Source organism: Halichoeres trimaculatus, unplaced genomic scaffold, assembly GCF_033239565.1.
Source record: "Halichoeres trimaculatus isolate MK-OKI-2021-1 unplaced genomic scaffold, fHalTri1.1 fHalTri1_scaffold_21, whole genome shotgun sequence".
NCBI classification, from domain to species: domain Eukaryota; kingdom Metazoa; phylum Chordata; class Actinopteri; order Labriformes; family Labridae; genus Halichoeres; species Halichoeres trimaculatus.
The window spans coordinates 3316043-3337807 of record NW_027437199.1 but is presented as its reverse complement, the minus strand read 5'-3'; the positions used below and the strand labels follow the sequence as shown (position 1 = coordinate 3337807).

General features: G+C 43.3%; 1 protein-coding gene across 1 annotated transcript in view; it reads right to left on the bottom strand.

The window, feature by feature from the left end:
• LOC141810914 (uncharacterized) overlaps positions 1-21765 on the bottom strand; it is a 76472-nt gene that overhangs the window by 48068 nt on the left and 6639 nt on the right. The window contains exons 3-6 of the mRNA XM_074698778.1: positions 12941-13103; positions 8431-8862; positions 6349-6804; positions 1879-2031 (exon numbers count right to left, since the gene is read on the bottom strand). Of these exons, the coding sequence (XP_074554879.1) occupies positions 1879-2031; positions 6349-6804; positions 8431-8862; positions 12941-13103 (1204 nt within the window). The remainder of the gene's footprint in view (positions 1-1878; positions 2032-6348; positions 6805-8430; positions 8863-12940; positions 13104-21765) is intronic.

Below are 21765 nucleotides of genomic sequence, written 5' to 3'. Positions count from 1 at the left end.
CACGCAGCGGAAAGTGCATCGCTGTCAGGATCAACAGTCAGTGGGCGGCTTCATCACCCAAGAAGTTTGATGATCAACATGCAGCTGTGGCTCAGTGGTAGTCGCCTCTCAATCAGAAGGTATAAAAACTGATGGTTCCTATAGGAAATCCCCCACCATCAGTGTGTGAATGTGGCGTGTATGGGTGAATGAGAGACTGACAGTGTAAAGCGCTTTGAGTGGTCTGAAAAACTAGAAAAGCACTATGTAAGTACTGGTCCATTTACCAAAACAGCTCTCTCCGTCTTTGTCAAAGTGTAATGTTGGCAGGTACATGTATGAAGGTGGGGGGCAGCGATCCTGGAATAATTTTCAAATAGTTACAAGCAAATATTGAATAGCGTTTTTGCTTGAAAAACCCATCCTTAGTTCTGAGAAAACTATTGTTTTTAATTGTTTCCTGCTTTCATGACATTTTATCTTCAGAGTTTTATGCCGCTGATGGCAGTATCTGTTAAAAGAAGTCACCATATGTCAGGAGGAGGAGCTGTTTTTTATTTGTGTACATTTTGGGGCTTTACTGGATAGAACAGTTGGATAAATGAAGGATGGCGTGCAACAAACTGCAGCTATAAAGACGACGATAACCGGAAACTTGGACGACAGATTCAGGAGTAGTCAACCTTGGATCAGCTGCTGACTGAGTCTCACAGTGAAGCTGCTTCATTTAACGACAAACTGTGTTTATAAACAGTTTAAAATGTTTCTGTTTGCTGTTTGTGTTGGTGTAAACTGTGCTTCACCTCCTCCTCTGACAAACATCATCAGCTCACCGCAGGCCGAGCGTTTGGGCTGATTTTATCACCTCTGTGGTTGTCGTGATCCTTCCACATCCTCAGGGCAAAGGTCGCCGGGGTCAGGTGGAGGTCCGGGTCAAGCGAGCAGGTTAAACACCTTGTCAGGGATTAGTGGGCTATGAGGGAGGTGGAGGAAGTCTTCATTGGCTAACGTCTCTCACACACACACAAACACACACACACTCTGCAGTTACTCTGCTTTTGTTGGCCAACATGGACGACACAAAGAGCGGACACGGTGAGCGCTCAGATAAGCTCATCGCCGTCTGTAACGGGCCGGAGAGCGACTGATTGAGACGTTACAGGAAGCTACGCAGAGAGACAACGACGTTAAACAGCTGTTCAGACATTCAGAGATTTAACTTCTTCAAGAAATTTAACATAAAAGTAATCAGAAACTTCACGATGTGCTCAAAGCATTCACTGACAGCAATGTGCAGTTTCTGCGCGGCTGTGTAGCTCTTTCAAGAACCACATTTGGAAAAATGAAGTGCAAAATTTGACAGTTTGGGGATCTGAACGGTCTAAATAAAAAGACCCAAAAAAGATGGTGGTTTTAGGAGCCATGAAATCCACCATCCTGGACAGTCCAGGAGTTTTCTGGAGGAGCTGCAAGAGCTCAACGATAAGATCGACTTTGCCAAAGAGCTGAGCTACAGAAAGACACTTTTCTGCTCCAAAATAAAGGACATTGTGGACCGCCTCAAACTTGAGGTGGTCTTGAGGATCTAGGAGTTTGTTGTGCAGAAGATTTACTCTTATGAGAAGCCACAGACAAACCGCCAGATCTCTCCAAGCACTCTGATCAAATATAATAAACGCTACGTGGTCTCATCTAAACGGAAGGCCAAAACGCAACAAAGTGTTTGCGGAATTGACTGTTTTTGGCGTCATGTAAACGGGGCCTAAGAGTTTGGATGGATGATTGAAGATCCAACCCAACATGTAGGAGGAGATGAAATATGTGGATTCATTGATGTAAAGAAAGAGTTAAGGAGCCTTAAAGTCAACAGCTGAGGGAACAGTTGGTGTTTCTGCTTACCTGTATCAGGTGAAGAGGAGCTGGACGAGTCGTACGTTTGGTCCAAAGAGGGGCAGGACGTGGATCGAGGTGCGATGGCCTCCAGTTCATCAAACACATGGGACTGAGAGCAGCTGAGCTCCGAGTACCGAGATCCCGCAGTGCCACAGCAACCTGCAACAGCACAGAGTGGGTTTTAAAGTCATTTCAGGTATTTATCAATCTGTGTTTTTATCGTTCTGTAATCAGATCTGATGGATGCAGGATGGGAAGCTCCTCAGGATGTGCTCCTGTCTCAGCTATCAGATGGTAAATCTGGACTGAATGTTGTTGTTTGCTTGGTTAAAGCTTTTCCCTTCCAGGTTTTACACCCTGACGACTCAGAGCAGGACCTCCCTGACTGCAGCCCCCGAGGGGAGGCGAGGGGACGGCTGCAGAACGCCACCTCAGCGTGAAAGGAGACTCATCTCACCTTCAATAAACACCGGGTTAGAAAGTCTCCCCTTAAGCTCTAATTACTAAAAACCTCTCTCTGAGGAAAAGGTAAAACTGTCAAGATAATCACTAATTACTTATCTCCTCTCAAAGCGTCAAAACAAAACTGTTTCCCTGTGCCGGGGCGAGGAGCAGAGGATTAAGGAGAGAAACTGTTTCACTGGGTGGTGTGGTTTTTGTCGTGGCCCTGAAAGAGGCTCATGGAGGCTTTTCTCACATTAGAAATGCAGAACAGCTTGGCTCGGACAAAAGGATAATATATACAGAGGCTCTAAAAGGAAAAGGCAAACTCAGCTCCTCCGCGTCTGCCCACACGGACGAGTACAAACGTACACATGACGCCGCACTCACACAGTCAAGGATGAGAACAACGGCACGCACACACCGCCGCACTATTGTGCACTTGAGCAGCTCGACGCTCTCCTCGCAGAGACAAAGGAGAGACTTGACTCCACACTTCAAAGCAGACGGCTGCTGTCAACTCAGCTGTCAGAGCGGGCTGAGGAGGCCGCGCCGAGGCAGGCAGAGTTTTTCAGGGAGGTTAAGGGTGGATGTGAGGGGTCAGGGAGTTTGATATGACAGCGGTAGAGACGCACAAGGACGGCTCTGTGAGCCACAGAGTCCGGCTGAAAGGGCCCCGAAGTGGAGAGGCCAGGCCGGAGCAAGGCTGGAGCTCTGCTGCACTGAGGAGGACCGTTACACTCGGCTCAGGGTCGCACAGAGGAGGCTGAAAAAAACTGCAGGGGTCAAAGAAGCCTGAGAGGGATGGAAAGACTCCCATCAGCCTCTGAAATCACATACAGTGTCGCACAAAGAGTTGAACACCATTTCTCCTTATATCTGCTTCAAACATCAGTTTAATAAGCCATCAGTTTAGATGTCCTCAAATGTTTGGTTCAGGATCTGAAAAGCTTAAAAATTGCCAAATCAATCACAGGAGTTGCAGAAAACATGATAAATCCTGTCATGGTGCTGGTTTCTGTTCCCTGAATGCATCATGAATCTGGAAAAACAGAGTTTTAGGGACGTTGCTCTTGCAGCCTGGTCTGAGTCTCTCTAAAGGTTTTTAAAGCCGACTGAAGGAGCTGGAAGCTTTGGCTGAAAACTTCCTGAACTGCTTTTTCTGAAAACTGCCAAACACTTCTTCTTCTTCTTCTTTTTCCGAACTTATCAGATTGTTCTGCGGTGTTTTCTTTTGGATGTTTTCTCCTCACTTGGCCTGAGGCTGCAGAGAGCTGTGGACTTCCAGACTTCAGCTTGCTCTGCTGTTGTTGATGCAGTTGGACTCTCACTCCGTCATGATATCTTTATTAACCATTGCACGTTTCAGAGCAACAAAATTACATTTCAGTTTCACCCCATCTAAGAACATGTTTTACATTTTATTTCTACTGCAACTCTTTCATTTGGCTCTGGTCGATCCGGCCAATCACCGATCTTTAAAAAGCCTGACCTGTCGATTTTTATTTTCTTTAACTGACAGCATATTCCCTCAATGTTCCAATCTTATTTTATTGAAATCATTGAACAATTCCTGTGAAACAATAAAATATTTATGTTTTAACTTTAACAACCAATAAAGTGCCCTGAGTGTCTCAGAGCAACAAGCAACAATGGCTGGCCGACAGATCGATCAGTGCGTGTCTAGTTCGAGGGATTCATAAAGTATTTCCGATTCTGATTTCACAGTTCCATGTCATGAAAGTTTGTCACAGGACCACAGGCGTTTCTCTCAAATCTGATTGAGGAAACTTCTGAAAAACCAACTCACAATAGGGTAAAAAAAATAGTTTCTATCCAAACTTGAGAGGTCTTCTAAAGTTTTGGTGTTTTCACGACCATTTTTAAAATGCAATATTTAGGTTTTGTGCAACTCCAGGCGTAATGGAAACGCAGCTACTGATATGTCCTGAAGGGATTGATCCTCTGTTTCTCATTATTATTTTTATTTTATTTTATTTTTGTACATATTTTTTTGTATATTTGTACATTTTATATTTTAACTTTCTCTATATTCTATTTGATTTTACAGAATGTACAGCAAGTAATTCTGTATTATTTACTTGTTAATTGCACCAACACACCAAGTCAAATCCCTTATATGTGCAAATGTACTTGGCAATAAAACTTGATTCTGATTCTGATTCAGTTTTGAGGAGATACACACTTTTTTTCCTTGGGGGGGGCTTTTTTCCATTTAATTGGATTTTTCACAAAAAATCAAAAGGTACCACATTTAGGTACCCAGATGTCACTGTGAGGGAGTGGAAGAGTAGGTGATTTTTTATGCTGGACATGAACACATATATTGAAGAATAAATGTGTTAAATTAGAAAAAATACATTTTATTATTAAAGAAATTGATATTTATTACCACATTAACACAAAAAAGTAGCAAAAATTGGTACCGTTGAGTACCGATACCGATTGCCAGGTTCAGCATCAGTACCGTATTGTTTCACATGGCCTACCACTAGGCCATCTAGTGGTAGGGATGGGAAATCTAACTGTTATAATCATTTCAAGACAGGAAGTAAACTATATTATTCCAACAGTAATTATGAAAGATCAGCAAAAAAGTGTTGTTTCTCACAATAAAGTCAAAGTGAAGGCATTTTAGTGTGTGACGCTCAATTTATCAGTTCCCAGATGCAGGTTTCTGCTGCTGGCTAATCATTTAATGTGAGCAATATTTACCGCTGGAACATTTATGCAGCTCTGCACGCTGAATCCAACCTATTTTACCCTCAGACGTGCAATCAAGATACAAAAATGGCGCTTACTCTTTGCCCAGAAATACCCCAACAAATCAAAACATCAACATCCAGGCAGAGGAGGGGGGTTGAGGCAGACACAGACACTGACACACATGTAGAGGCCCAGAGGACACGATAGTTGTGAAAGTTGAAATTGATTTGGCGTAAATATCTTGATTTTGGCATAAATATCCATATCGAACATCCTTACCTGCTACAGCTCTCTTCTCTTCATACATGCCTCATCCTGCTAATGTCTGTTTTATTTAGTCGCCTCAAAACACGGCTAGTTTGATTTTTCCAAAGTGGACAAAACTTGAAGACTGTCTATGAAGTTAGATTTTGTTTTTCTCCAGTTTTCTCGCTCGTAAAGAGTTTGTACTGTGTTTTGAGTGTTTTTGTTTCATGGAAACAAGTTTTTACTCTCCATGAGGTCAGCCCAGGTCTGAATCTTTCTATCACTCTCACCTGTTTCCTGCTCTGCCCACTGACCTGTTGCTCTGTAACGCTGACCTAAAGCTGATCTGAGTGTTTATTTCTTTAGCCCTGTGAGGATAAACCAAAGTTGGAATAAACTGTCTCTTTCCTTTAAGCTCTGCGTGCTGCCGTGTTGAGGCTGCTTCAATCGCTCCATCTGCAGAGAGATAAATGAGGCAGTGACACTCGCTCTGTGTCCGCGGTGAAGAGAACAGCGTGCTCCGACGCGGCCCGACCCCCCTCCTTCGCTGTAGTACAGCACCACGCAGAGAACAGTAGATGTCTCTGATAGAAAAGAGAAAATCCCTACACAATTTCCACATTGTTTGCTTTCTTTCATAAAGTTCCCGGAGGAGTCAGATGTCAGTGGCCCTGTCCTTTATCCCCTTTGGGAACGGTAAATTAGCGGCCGCAGGAAAGCCGCGGAGGTATTCTATTGTGGCGGCCGGGCTCAGTGTTCAGCCGTCAGCGAGCGGCGGTCGGTGTGGATTTATGACCATCGGCTACACGTCTCCCTCTCAGAGCTGGGAGAATAGGCGCGGCACGGGGGAGCCGCGGCTGAGAGGCACGGCACACGAGGTAGGCGCCCCGGCCTCAATTGTTGGGGCCTCACGCCTTTTGAACGGGGAATCAAACGGTACCAGCTTTTCATCAAAAGCCCCCTTTCTATTGCTGGTTCAGAAGAGAAAAGAAAGCTTTCTGCGATATTTATTAAAGGCTGGGGGGAGGTGGGAGAAGCAGGCCGACAGGGATCATTTCTTACCTCTGGATGGGGAGATCGGGGGCAGGACAGGCCAGTGATGAGACTCCAGACGAGACAGGGATGTGGAGGGACTCAGCTTTGGTCCTGAGCCTGATCTGGGTGGAGTCGGACAGGAGGACCAGGTTGCTGAGTGGAAAGCCGAGGCGAAGAGGCCTGGGTTGGAGTCGGTGTGTGCATTGACGACAGGATCTGTGGATGAAGCTCGGGGGTAAACCTCAGTCATTTCTGCTCTTTCACGCCTCCTTTGAGCTCTATCTGACTGATGAAGGACTCCTGACGTTGGGCGAGGTGAAAGAGCATACTCAGGTCTAAAACCTCCTTCACAGAAAGGTGTGGCAGCTGCAGGCGTCAAGGTGGTTTGGTTAGGGTTGGTTGTGGATGGAGTGTTGGAAGCTGAAGGTGACAGCATCACCGAACGGGGACGGAGCGGTGACAAAAAAACACTTCCTCCTTCGTCTGGAGAAACGGAGAGAAAGAGAATGATTAAAGTTTTCATCTTCAAGTGTCAAACCCCAAGTTAAGACAAGTTCTTGATCTTCGTCCTGGCAGACTACCTGCGTTTGTTTATATCTGGCATGCCGCGCGCGTGGACTGATACACTAAGCGGCGAGCGCCTTGTAGCCAGCTGTGGCTCTGCAGCGGAGGTAGCGCCGTTTTATGACACGATGAGAACTAGAGCCTTATTTAGCGGTGTTTTTGTGTGACAGTAACGCGCTGAAAATTCTCTAAATAAAGCGTGAATGCCGACCGGTATCAGATTTTTTCAGTGGGAGTCCGTTTTTTTGTGTTTTTGGTCAAGTAAAATATGGCCCCGTCTGAGTGCAGAGGAAACCGGCAGAGGAGCAGGGAGGGGGTGTTTGGTGCGAGCGCTCTGGGCTTCTGCTGCACAAAAACACTGCTGTAGGGGTAATTTCTGCCCTAAACCTTGTGATAGGACCCAACTTGTTCCATCCCAGAGTATCACTTTAAGATGCAGAAATTTACAAAAGTTACCATCTTTCCCAAAACAATGCTCTGATCCCGCCCACATGTAGCTGAATGTTTCATAGCTTTTTTTTCCCCAACAGCCCAAAAAACATGACTCATTTTCCAAAAACAGAGCATCCAATGATAACAAAACGTACATGAGACAACAAAACTTTACCGTGCTCTCTTTAAACCAGTTTAAAAATATGTATATATGAACTATAAGAAAAGTTCAAGATGGGCCTGGGACCTTTGGGGCCACCCTTAATGCCGCCCCTGGAAAATGGCGCAACAACAGCTGTTGAAAGGCGCCAAGAATAATCACAAGAATAATCCTGCTCAATCGTCTCTGACATTCGTCTGACATTTCTGGGCAGAGAGTAAGCGCCAAACAGGATAAAGCTTTTTCGTAAACGAGGGTAAAGCTTGGCTTGACTTTCAATCAATCAATCAATCTTTATTTGTATAGCGCCAAATCATAACAAATGTTATTTCACTTTCTCCCTGGAACTTGGAGAGAAGCGACGCAAGCTAGCTTTCTGCTAACTATGTGTCAGATACCTGTGATTAGCTTGTGCTAACGTGCCAAGTCAAGTGCATGGTTCCCACATAGAAACGTGATGCTACAGGTGGTTGCTGGGCTAGTGAAGTGTTTATGTAGTCACAGTCAGAGGCTGTGGGTGTGTGCTGCAGCTGGCCCTGAGCCAAGGGGGAGGAGCTTAGTTTAAATGTTGTGTTTACTGACAAGAAACAAAAATTAGCTAATTAGAGTTGTTTTTATGTAGATTGTGTCATTGAGTGGAATAAATTAACCAGGATGCATCCGGTAGGACTCTGTTTTAACCAAGAGATGTCATAAATTTAGCAGTAAGTCGCCAGATAACAAGGTCACACTTTAAACAAAGTGTTTCGAAACAAACATGTTTCAGCAAGTTGCTGGTGTTTCCATCCTTTCTGGAAATTGCATCATACACTGTTGGCACCATTTTGCATAAAATCAAGCCACCCTTTGGATTTATTCTGTCTCCGCTCTGCCAGAAACAACCCAAAACCTTAAGGGTGAGATTAAAGAGAAGACTGTGGCTGCTTATTTCACTGTGACAGAAAAAGTTTTACCCAATAAGACACTGCTCCTGCCACTGGCGAAGTCGGTGCTGCGGCTGAACAGACTGGAAGGAGGGCGAGTGAAGTCTGAGGGGGAACTGTGAGAGGCCGCAGAAGCTGGAGGAGAGGACTGATCCAGTTCTGCAGGGTCAAACTCCTGCTTCACGTCTGAATCAGAAATGGACACCAGCGCTGGGTCCCCCGTCTTTATGTTTTCATCTTCTTCCTCTGAAGCAGGATGAGAGAAAGGAGGAGACGCTGGCTGAGAGGCTGGAGAGCTTGTGCCACTTGTATGAGGAGGGTTTAGGTGTGGAGGAATTGGGTTAACAGTGGATGATGGTGGAGGAGCAGGAAGTGGAGGACAGGGGACGATTACAGCGGAGCGTCTTCCCGTGACGTGATTCTGAACATTTCTTTTCCTCTCCAGTCCGAGCGTGAATCCACCTTCAAGAGAAACAAAAACCATAAATAAACACCATAATTCACCCAAAGCGTCTTCAAATCAAAGCCGTTAAAAGCTCCTTTTCACTCCTCAAAGGCTGTTTTTCATTGGCCAACACGGCGTGGGTCATTTTTAAAGCTGCCAGAGTCTGTTTGTGACATTCTCGTTCCCACTCTGCTCCATCCAAACACTCCTTCCCCTGCTGGGAGGGTCGACCCGCGAACAAAGGCGGCGAGAAATCGCTCTGCTGGAGCAGCTGCCTGTTTCCAAACTCAATATTCACCCACAGGGATCGGAGCTGAGGAGGGGGGAGGCGAGACAGGAGACAACTGTTCGTATCAGGGAGGGTCGGTTCAGTTACAGGTGTCTTTAAACCAACGGTGAGGAGAGGTTTCAGAGGGTTTTCCTTCCTCTTCCAGTTTACATCACAAAGACCAACAGAAACTTTTATTTAGCTCAACATTCAGAGGATTCAATAAAAAACAGTTATATTTTTGTTTAATGTGAGAAAACTGGATCTTTCATCAGATATTAGCATATTTAATATATATTTAAGGCAGTTTAAAAACCTAAATTTGTAAGAAAGGTGAAATTTGGAACAGTTTTTGCCTGGGTACATAAAAACAGAAGAAAAACAAAAGAGTTCCTGTTCAAAATAAACGTGAAATATAATGACAGTTGAGGATTGGATACAAAAATAAATCTGAAAAGGTAATTTTTGTATTTTTTTTACTCTATCTCAGCTTTCAGATTTTTTCTTAATCCCACAACACTGTTTTTTTTCTTAATTTGACATTTGATTCTTATAAATTTAAATTTCTTCTCCAAACTTCAACTTTTTCTCACAGTTTTGGGCTTTTTACCAAAGTTGTAGCCCACTCTTTATAAAAATTAAACAAAGGTGTAAAATGTAAACAACTGCAGTTCCTTAAGTTTCCACTAGGGCTGTCTGCAAAAACACAAGACACCACATACACACCCATTCAAAACATTTAAAACAGCTGATTTTCACATCAGAAATAAAATGAAATGAATGCTGATTGGTTGAGCAGCGTGGGGTTGTTCACCACCAAAAATTACATTTTTTACCTAAACGACAACAATTAAACGTGTGGTAAACGACTCATAGGTTTTTGAGGAATCAGTGAGTGAATGGAAAACATCAACAAGTGGACAGAAGTCTTTAGTGGAGAAATACAGCTTGTACACTAGAGAGCTTAAACACACGAGTCACTCGATTTCATGATTAGATTATCTGTGAATCCTTAGAGGCCGTTTACACACAACAATATTTTTTGGATAAAACACAAAAGTATTGTTGCGTTTTGGCCTCTGGTTTACATGGAAACAGTGTTTTTAACAGCCTAAACAAAAACTTTTGAAAACCCTGCTGCCACCATTGCTGTATTCATGTGCATCCAAAAGTACCATGGTTACGATTGTTGTGGTCTACTACAATCATTGTGCTTGTGCTGCTGAATCTTCTGAATCTGCTGACTGTCTTTAACAAAATGATCATCTGTTGCTCCACTTCTGCTCTTGACATGACAGTGGAGATCTACCGAAAGCAAGACAGTTATAGCGCCATCTACAGGCTTAGCATGCTTACTATAGCATTTTCAGTTCCTCAGCGTTTACGTGTAAACTCAGAGTATTTTTTTTTCTCTGCATTTTTGTGTTTTGAGCTAAAAAGTTGTCGTGTAAACGGGGCCTTACTAGACTGTAGGGATGGGTACCCAATTAGGTACTTTTATAGGTACCGACCAAATTCTGTCAAAAGTACCGGGTATCAACTCGCGTAAAATCAAAACGTACCATGTTTAGGTACCTAAATGCATCCTTGTGACTGTAAAGGAGTGGAAGAGTAGGTGATTTTCCATGCTGGACATGAACACAGCATTGCAAAGTAATGTATTGAAGAATAAATATGTTAAATTGATTTTTTTTTATATTTCATTACTAAACACATTGATATTTTTTACCACATAAACACAAAAAAGTACCAAAACTTGGTACCAGGCATCGGTACCGTATCGTTTCAAATGTGAAAGGTACCCATCCCTACTAGACCGAAATATAAAGACATGAACTTGTGTCAATAAACCCTTCTAAATCAAAAAGAGCACATCGACAGCTGAGTCCAGATCGAATCGTTTCACCACAGAACAACCAGACATTTTGATGCTGCTTACAGCTTTAGTCTTTAAAGCAGTGGTCGCCAACCTCCGGGCTGCTGGCCGGTACTGGGTCAATGGGTACTGGGCCGCACATAGAAAATGCTTACCTTGTTTCCTTACCTAATATTTACCTTACTTCCTTATTTCAGTTTGATTTATTATCCAATTCTGAACAATGTTTTATTTTGAAAAATGACTGGATTCTCGCCGTCAAACCTGTCCTTGACTCATTCTTGACGCCAACCCCCCAAATCAGCAAAATGGACAAAAAACAAGCATCTCTTGAAAGTTTCTTTAGGCAGGGTGAAAGAGCCAGTGAGGAGTCAGAAGAAGAGCTGGCCTGTGAAAATATTGTTTGACATTAAACCAGTCCGATGCGCAAAAAAGGTTGGGGACTCTTGACTCTTTCCAAGGCGTCCATTTCTTTTGCCAAACTAGAGTCTTCCTCTCACATCTGACTTTCTTTCTGTAACACTGGCTGGGATAGATTTCCAAAGATTTTAGTTCTTCATTGTCGTTTTTCTTCTTTTCAGTGGATATTTTCTGACAGTGATTTAACTTTCTGTAAATTATGGAGAAAATGAGACCCTTAAACGTGTTCCCCTTCAGACACAAAACACTCTTTGAGTAAGTTGTTGCTGCAGCCTCATTTTCCTCTTGGCTATTTTTGCAGAAACTGAGGCAACGGACTTTTAGAAGAGATTTTCTTAATTTCTGAAACTACTGCTGATCATCTTTGGCTGAATTATTTATAATTCAGCATTAAAATGTCTGAAAATAGAGTAAAAGGAGCCAGAGTGCAGTCAGACCCTGTTCACAAAGTGTTAGAGCAGCAGTTTTAAAAAACAGAGGAGCTCATTTTCTTTGATGGCTTTATTAATTAACTCAGCTCTACAGAGGACGCACTGTCTAAACACACTCACAGCTCTGTTTTCTATCCATCCGTCTCTGTTCCTTCCACTCTCTTTATCCCTCCTCCTCTGATCCCTGCAAAGACTCTCCTCCACAAACAACAACTCCATCCAGCACCGCCCATTTCCCCATTCTGCCCCCGCTGTCTCTGCACACCCCTTCCTTTCTCTTTCCTACTACTTTTTGTTGACCACTAAGAGGGTGTGTGTGTGTGTGTGTGTGTGTGTGTGTGTGACAGGGGGGGTGAGGGTGTCAGACAATCTGCTCTTGTTTCCTGGGGGTCTGCTGCTGAGAGGAGTCAGCGCAGGGGAATAAAGAGAAAGCAGGGGAGAGCACATTTCTGCACAGCCTCCTCTTACAATGCCCTGCCATTCCCATCTGTTACACACACACACACACACACACACAAGCGTACATAAACTGGTGTGTGTGTGTGTGTGCATATGAATGACATGTGTCAGAGCGCAAAGCCACGGCGTCGGGCGCAGCACGTTTCTTCAGACCGCGGGGTTAAGGGCGATTGTGCGAGAGCGAACACCATATGGTAGAATAATTAGTGTTAGCAATGCCCCCTCTTCTTCCACACACACACACACACACACTCACACACTCACACACACACACTCATGCTGAAAGCAGTGCCCTGCTGTGGTGCGAGGTGTGTGCGGAGAAGAAATGCCTTCACATCAGAGGCCGGCTCCTCTGAAAGGAGCTGCAGGTCTCTGGCCTCGGGCTCCTCCGCCCCCTCCACCAGGACCACCAGGAGGGCGGCGCTGTGGGCACTTCCTCGCCACGCAGCAGATTTACACTTAACCAAACGGGACTGCAGAGAAAGATTAAGAGCTAACGACGAGCCCGGTGGCCTCCACCTCCTCTGCTGGAGGGAGAAGGAGCGTTAATGAGGAGAGCCGAGGGTGAAAGGAGCCGGCGCTCTCCTCCTGTCGGGGTGTGAGGGTGTGAAAGCAAACAGGTGTTTTAATGAACGCCTCACCCTCTGGAGTGTGTGTCTTCAGGGCGGAGAGAGGAGGAGGAGGCTTGGACCTGGAGCTCAGAAAATGAGGAGGTCTGAGGTCCTCGGGATGGGACTTCATGTGAGAGAGGAAGCGAGGACACAAGGAAGGATGATGATGAGGATGATGATGATGATCGTGAGCCTGGAAGACAAAAACAAGGGGGAGAAAACTCAAAGTGACGCAGAATGTTTTCATACGTTTCCAAAGGAAAATACTTCTGGATGAAATAAGACAAACAAAACTTTAAAGAATCAATGAGACGAAAATTAAACAAGTGACTCGAGTCAAACCACTTTCACTTGAACAAACTGAGGAAATAACTTCATAACTTCTGTCAGGGAAAAGTAGAAATGTGTGCAAATGGAATCTTTCATACTGAGCACTTTGAAGGATGTTTTTATATTTATTTTTTATTTGCTCCCGCGTCCTTTTTCCCCACTGCTATTGCATCTGCAACACAAACTGCCTATAATGAGCGTTTTCCTTGGGATTTGTAGGAAAGTGGGCTCTTTCTAATTATGAAGTCGGATATGATGCTGATCACACACACACTGACTGACAACATGAATGAATAAGGACCTAACTGCCCGTGTTGTCACATGATGAGATAGGTCTATTAATATCAGCATTTTGGAAATTTATGTGTTCACAGAGTCCGCAATTTTTTCCCAGCAATCCCTCTGGCTTCTCGAGGCCGCAGTCGTGTTGCTGGATAATACTGCGGTACTCCTCATATTTTTTGCAGGATTATTTGCTGCTCCTGCGCCATAAAGTAGGCTACTCTCTTCTCCATTGTGGACAATGCTCCGGGGCCATGTGTCCAGATAAAAGGACTAGGGATGCACAATATTATCGGCACTATATCTGTATCGGCTGATAAAAGCTTAAAAACACGTTTATCGTATCGGCAGATATGAAAATTTCTGCCGATAAGCACAGCCGATAAGGTTTATTATTATTTTCCATCTGAAAAATAAGCTCCTTAAATAAAATGTAGCACTTCATTTATTTGCACTGCAGAGCTCTGTGTCTGTCACCAGGTTGTTACAGTAGCTCTAAAATAATCAAATGCGTATGTGTAAAAATGCATTGTACAATTAAAGTTCATGTGATCTAAAGAAATTATTTTTCTGTATTTCAATACTGAATGTTTTGAGTTTGAAAAAATAATACATTTCTTATTTATGGTAAAATCAAATGTTTTTTGTCTTGTTTTATGTGTTTCTTAAACAAATAAGACCGTCACAATAAGAGTAACATATAAATTCCAGTACAGGATAGACTTAGCTTTCTTTACAGTGAAAAAAACAAACAAACTTGTGATTAGCGGTATCAGTATCGGCCAAAAGGGGTTTCGATATATCGGCATATCGGATATCGGCAAAAATCCAATATCGTGCATCCCTAAAAATGACCAGGCTCTTCAAGGTCTTCAAGGAGGCTTCCCAAAACATGGGTCACTTGGGAAAAGTTCGACACACAAACTGTGACTAGAGGTGCAAGAACAAGAAGCACTGCAAAGCAGGTGAAACACCAGCCTGTACTTCGATGTTGACAAAAATGTAAAAAAAAAACAAAAAACATGATTCTCATCCAAAATCTTGCAGCATCTTTCACTGAAGACTCAAATAAATGCAATTAAAAAATTAAAACTGATTTTTAAAGTGTTAAAGTATGGAAAAGCAAGAATGAAAGACAAAAGCAAAAAAGAATGAGGAGTGAAAATGATAACTTATCAACCCTGGAGTTTAATTTTTACAACAATAAAATTAAGCAGATTAAAAAAAAAAAGGAAAAAAAAAGAAGAAGAAGAAAAACTTTTTTTTTTTTTTAAGTATTCTTGTTATTTTTTTAAATTAACGTTGACTCTAAGAAAATACTTAAACGTGCTCATAAATATCTAAAATTAAACAGAGGGATGGAGGGAGCATGTGTGTCCCTTGCTGTTACAAAATAAAAGCCCCTGAGGAGAATGCTGCACCATCACTGGAGGATTCAAATGATGCACGCTGCCTCTACTGCCCCCTTGTGTTCACAGAGCAGATTACACCTCTCTGAACTCTGGCTTCCTCTTCCAGATAAAAAGAGACAGGAATGATCTGGAGGGTGATAAACGTCTGCAGAGCACACGGTCGGAGACACGGGGACATAAAAGCAGGCAGGAGGGTCAATATTGGAAATGTGGAGTGATGGAGCGGCGAAGCGCTGGGAGCCGTGACTCATTCTGTGGCCTTTGGAGAGCAAACAGCTCTAATAGACGGCACACAGGCGCAGAGCTTTATTTGACTTGTAGTTCAGCTCCTCACCCTTTCCCCACACAGTGAAAACACACACTGAGTACAGTGATGAACCATGGGACCCTCAGGGGGGAGGAAAGGGGGAGGAAGGTGGGGTCAGTGTCTGCAGCTCACACAGGGAGGATCAGCCTTTTAAATCCCTGCACCATCTCCGCTGATTCCCTCTCCTCTGATCTGCAGGCTTTAGAGATTTGCATTCTTGTGATGTAAAGAGGAGAGAAGTGAGGTAGAAAGAGCAGAACAAGAGCAGGAGAAGTGAGGCCTTTCTCCTCCTCCTCCTCTTCCTCCCTCCCTCCTCATTACCTGTCACTCAGGCCCGTCAAAAGGCTGAGCAGGGCTTTGTGAGGCTTCAGACTCGGGCTGGTGTCATCAAACCCCTGACCTTTCTGCAGAGCAGGTCTGGGCACGAGCGAGCAGCAGAGTCTGCATCATTACGGCCCACGCAGAGGCTCCTGAACGCATCACCACACGCAAACACCATCGTATACAGCACAGGACAAAGGCGGCTCACTGCACAGTCACACCGAGTTAAAGAGCAGATTACACCTGCAGCTGGAGACACCTCTAACCGTCTGCTGACAGGTTCCTGATCTTTATCTCGTCCCTGTTGTACTTTAAAGGTCACTGTCTTTGAATCTGGTCTGTTTTTATGAATATCCAAACATAATCAGAGCATAAAGTGACTTTATCAGACTGGTTTCTCTTTCTAAGCTGCACATTTTTGTTGTTTTCTTCTGTCACTGTTTCCACTGATGTTTCTACACAAATTGAGTCCCTTAACTTGATTTCTTCTCAGTTTGATGTTTTGTTCTGACTCCCTTTTCAACACAAAAACTGAAACCTGAGTAACTATACTAACTATAAAACTAAAAAGTTTTAATTCAAGAAACTTTATTAGTACTTCAGGTGTTACTTCTGTCTTTGAATATCTTGACATGACTTTTTTTTGGACTTGTCAGCTAAATTTGGCTCACAATAAGTCAAATAAGGTTTTTTTGCTCAAATAAGACAAAAACCCTTCCTTTTATTTCAGTTTTTGCAGCGCTCTCCTGCGTTTGAAATTGTTGAAATTTAGTTTATTGTACTACATTTTTCATGCGCTTATATTGTGTGCGGGGACAAACTGGGGGTAAGTAAAGTTTTATCTTGTCTTATGATCAGGGAACCACGAAGAAAATCTGTTCGAAATGGATTGCGGCGCCAAATTTTAGTGTTTTAGCCTTTAGCCTATGTTTTGACCTTTAGCTCGTGTTTTAACCTTCAGCCCATGTTTAAAACTTTTGGCTTGTGTTTTAACCTATAGCTTGATTTTAAGCCTTAAGCTCGTGTTTTAGCCTTTGGTCAATGTTTTGCCTTTAAGCTTGTGTTTTAGCTTTTAGCTTGCGTTTTAGCCTTTGGCCTCTGTTTTAACCTTTAACTTGTGTTTTAGCCATTAGCCCGTGTTTTAGCCTTAAACTCGTGTTTAAGCCCTTAGTTGGTGTTTTAACCTTTAGCCTGTGTTTTAGATTTTATCTTGTGTTTTTACCTTTAGCTTGTGTTTTAGCCTTTAGCTTGTGTTTTTAGCCTGAAGCCCATGTTTTAACCCTGAGCTCGTGTTTTAGCCTTCAGCCTGTGTTTTAACCTATAGCACATGTTCTATCTCTCTCCTGTTTATCTCTCTTCTGCTCTTCTGTCCTTTTTCTGTCTGACAGTTTGGCTTCAGTGTCCACCATCACTACAAAACTAATCAGAGAAATCGTTTTTAGCAGAGAAAAGCACAGATCTCTCCTTTCTCTCTACTAAACTTCATCACCCGGTGTGGTGTTGTCATAGAGACTCAGACGTTCCTTAAATAATTCAGGTCCTGCTCGACCCGAACGGGAGGCTAAGAAGTAGAAATATTGCAATTATTGAGAATCAAGACGGGGAAGGAGTGGAGACTTAGGAGACATAAGCATCAAGCTACGACACAAGTCTGGGATATTTTAAATGCATTTCTGTAAAATTTCATTTACCACAAGCAAACAAGAAGCTTGTAAACAGAGAATTTTAGAAGAAAGACTGAAACAGTATAAGAGAAGCTGCTGTGCTGCAGAATAATTTGTAGGTGCTTGCATCAGTGAAGTTAAGAGTTTTGGGCACTGCTAGTCCAAAAAATGTGGTCAGTGTACACAGGCCCTAGGTCTGCAAACTCCTGATTTCCTTTCTCTTCTTGCTGTGCCGATGCTAAATTGATTTTTTCCAAACTTTGGCTTCAAATCATCTGGATAAGACGTGAAGTCAAAGGTGGATTGAATTTAATTTGTTGCTGCCCTGACTGTCGAAGGTTTCTGCTCTTGTCTCTGAAGGAAAAGTGATGACTTTACCGTATCACAGAGAGCTCACAGACAGTAGGTAATACAGGACTTTCTACAGACACCCATCACAGCCGTGTGGGCTCCCCCGTGCCCCTGCAGGCCCCCAGGAAACAGGCTGACCTCCTGGCGTCAGGCAGCCCACACGCTGTCCTCACACAGCCAGAGCCGCCTAATGTCATTACGGGCCTGTTTGTGGTCAACAGCTCTGTGATTGAGACGTACAAGAAGTGCTGCTCCATGAATGTAGGAAGTCTATTAGTTAGTCAGAGTCCCAGATGGCCTGCAGAGGACGGACATGCGTGTGCTCCTTCAAACACACACACACTCTTAATTACGCTGGCTCCCAGTGAACCCTCTGACAGGCAGAGCAAAGACAGAAGTGTGTCTATGTCCGAGGCTCTGCAGGGACAGAGAATTCTTCACAAGAGAGCCAGGCTTAGGCCCTAACAAGGTTAAACCCCTGAAAAAGAGTGACTTTTTAAATCATGGAGATTTGTGTTTCTGCGGGGTGTAATTAGCTTTGCTGTGGGGGAGGAGGAGGAGGAGGGACGAAGGGTCGGGATGCTGCACGGCGAAGCGGGGGGACGACGACAGTGGGGCGCATTGTGGAGTCCGGCGGATTGAGGGGAGTAAATCTGATTATCAGCTCGTGTCAGAAGCCAGGCGCTGATACGAGCTTAGCATTCAGAGCAACTTTCTACTTTCGATGCTGACACAATGACCCCCCTCTGCAGGCCCACGCAGACCCAGATCTAGACCCAGACCCAGGCTGTGGGGCTGTTCCCCTGAAGCCCTGACATCCTGAGACAATGCAGCACCATCACAGGAAACCACAGGACAAATACAGAAACACACAGCAGTTAAACATATACACACTTAATTCAAAGAGACTAAAAGTTTGAAAATGGTTAAAAATCTGGTTTTCTGAAGTTGGGAAGGAGTGAAACTTCTTTATCTTCTTTGCTTAAGGCTCTTATCTTCAGTTTCTGCTCTTTGGACCTGAATCTTGCAAACACAGACTTCTTTTAGGGATTTTCCCAACAGGTAACTGAAGAGAAGTTCAAAAAATGTGGTCGTAAATTGAAGTTGCTGACAAAACGTGTTGTCAAAGCAGAAACACCCACGAGGTGAAGCTCAGGCTGAAGTTACAGCACCCTCACCTGTCCGTCTAATCACCTACACCTTGAATTCTGCAAATTTATAACTCTGAATATCTTCAAGAATGGATGGATAATTAAAAAGGAGGCTTCATACTTTAGAACCTAAACTACATCCAGTCAGTAGGGGGAGCTCTAATAGTTTTTGGCTTCACTTTAGCGGAGCTGTCATATCTTTTATTGTTTGGGTTATTTTGGTTAAAACATTTTTGTTGAAAGAAAAAATCAAAACGAGGCTTTTCATAAAACAATAACTAAAATTCTTTAGTGAATTTACCAAAATAACCTGAACTGATAGAGAAAATGTCTTTAGTTTTTGTCTTTGTCAGTCTGTGTCATACATAAACTTGTTACTTTTACCAATTGGGAGTGCTGGCAGGCTGCTAACACTCCTGATTTCTCCTGATTATCCCTCAACTTTAAGTTTGCTCCTGTGATCTCTTATGTTTTTCTAAGTCAGAGCAAGTCCTGTACTTGGGTGTTATATCGAAACTCAAAAACCAGCAACCCCCCTCTCTCTTAGTTGGTTTGATCCAAAGACGCTGCAGGAGACCTCAGAGACAGAGACGGAGACAGATAACTGTGCAGCACTTGTTAAGAAAGAGTTTATCAGAGCCTTGGCTGTTTTCTTTTTTGCGTTTTTGTACTGGTGAAAAAGTTGATTCATCCTGTGGTTGCCCTGATCTCTCTATCTAACATAAGCTCCGACATGCTCTAACGTAACATCCACTTCAATAAGGAAAGTTTAGAGCAGTGTGAATCTTATCACTTTAAAAAGAAGGCTGGCTCTAAAGTAGTAAAACGCTTGTCGTCGTGAAGTTTTGTCCGTCTTTGGTGTGTGATGCGCATACGCGCTGTGCGTGTACGCGACGGCGCTCTCTCTTCAGAACAAGAGAGAGTTCAGGTGGAGGAGACTGACTGAGCCAGTGAAAGAGGGAGAATTCAATCCACAATGTCTTGTACAGTGACTGTGAAAGAGGAAGCACGAACGTGACCATGTGAAATTTTTACTCGCACACACTGAAAAAATGGTCGCAGTCTCGAGTAGAGGTCGACCGATATGGGTTTTTTGGGGGCCGATGCCGTTGCCGATGCTTTCCAAATTTGGGCAGCCGATGCCGATATGCATAGCCGATTTTTCCAATTTGATATTCAGGCCGATCGTTAAATAGATATATGTTTATTACATTTTTGTGAAACGCAGCAATTTCTGAGCAACTAAAAGAAATCTATTCCAACAAGTCGTGTCCAGTCCTCTGAACATTTATTCAGCTTTCAAAACAATGAAATATTTTGTCTGAGTAAACACACAATGTAACAAGCAGTAGTAAACATTCACACTCTTCTTAAAATGTCAAAAAAGAAATTTAAACTTATTAATATAATTTGAACAAAAGTATGTAATGTATCCAAGTGGTTCCACAAGTTTGAGGTGCTCATCTTTTTTGTGCCTGATCAAAAATTGCGTCATTTTATACAGCGGATCAAAAATCGGCTTTTTAAAAGAAAATAAGGCCGATGGCCGATAGAGACAAATGTCCAAATATCGGCCTGATATATCGGCCGCCCGATATATCGGTCTACCTCTAGTCTCAAGCCCTGCAATGAAAAGCTGGCAGAGAAAAAACAGCATGCAAGTTATTCCATAGTTTCTGGAGACAGAGGCGAAATCTTCCATACATAAACAGGCTGTATGATGGCAAAGAGCTCAGGTGCATTCTTGGATCAGAGTAAAACTATAAGGTCAGACTTGGCCTCTCCTGCAGGAAGCTGTAGCTGAGCTTGCTGACCGCCATCCTGTGTGGCTAATACATTTTAAAAGAGACATGTAGGGAAGTGCGTAAACACCTGGCGTCAAACTTTTCATGATCTCAGGACTCTCTTAGTGGTACGGATCAGGTTTGGGTGAAGTACAGATCTGGTCATCTCCTCCGCTCTAAAACTTTGGTTGAACTCTTTGTGGAGAAAAAAAACAGCCATATATAAAGTTTTGGCGTGTTTGGGCACCTGTGCATCCTGACCTGCTCTGCCACATTGCTCCTGGTGTCCCTGACGACGCTGCACGCTGCATAAAGCAGACTGCTGGGTCAACAGCCTCTTGTGAGCCGTGTGTGTGTTTGGACAGCGCCACGCTTGTTTTAAAGGTTGTGTTTCTGCAGCTTTACCGTCACAAAGCCTCCTGATTTATTAGATATAGCAGCAGAGATGGAGGCTGGCAGAGGCCGGCTGCCAGGGCCTGATGAACTGGCTGGAGGCAGTTGAGGATGTAAATGAGGCTGTAAGGACCAGCGGGCGTTTTTGTCCCTCGACTTTACTTGTTTGTTTAAGCGGAGGCCAAGACAGGAAGCCGACCCACACAACTCTGCTGTCTCCATGGCGACGGCACTGTTAATTATGGCACATCCACTCCCCGAGTCTTTTCAGGAGAGGGGAGAGGTGGAGAGCAGAGTGCTCGAGGAGAGGAGACGAGTGTGTGTGCAGAGTGTGCATGTGTGTTTTTCTCTGCTTCGAAAAAGGAAGAACATTTAGATTTTACTCATTTCAGTGAATCAGAGTTTAAAGATTCACTACAGGCTTGTGAGCTAGTTAAATTCAGAAGAAAACATGAATATTTCTGGTGCTGCTTCACGGTCTGAATATGAGACACTTTGATTTCTGTTAAAAAGAGAAACCAAACTGTTGCTTTGCCTCAACCTCTCCATGAAAACTTGGAAAACCTGAAAGTTTCTATTCCTGAATTAACAAAATATAAAATATTAAGGACGGTTGAATCTTGTGCCTCATATCTCGCTGTGCAAAAACGATGTGATCCACTGAAGCTGAATTAGCATCGTGCATGAGCTTTAGAAAAAAAAATAAAATAAAGAATTCTTATTTTTCTTACAGATGGAAATAATGGTTGAAGACACTGACACTAAAGAAATTATGAATCAACATTTTGTTGAACTAAATCTGCATCACTTTGTGCAATAAAGCTTTCAAAATTTTTAGTAAATTTTTTGACATTTTTGCA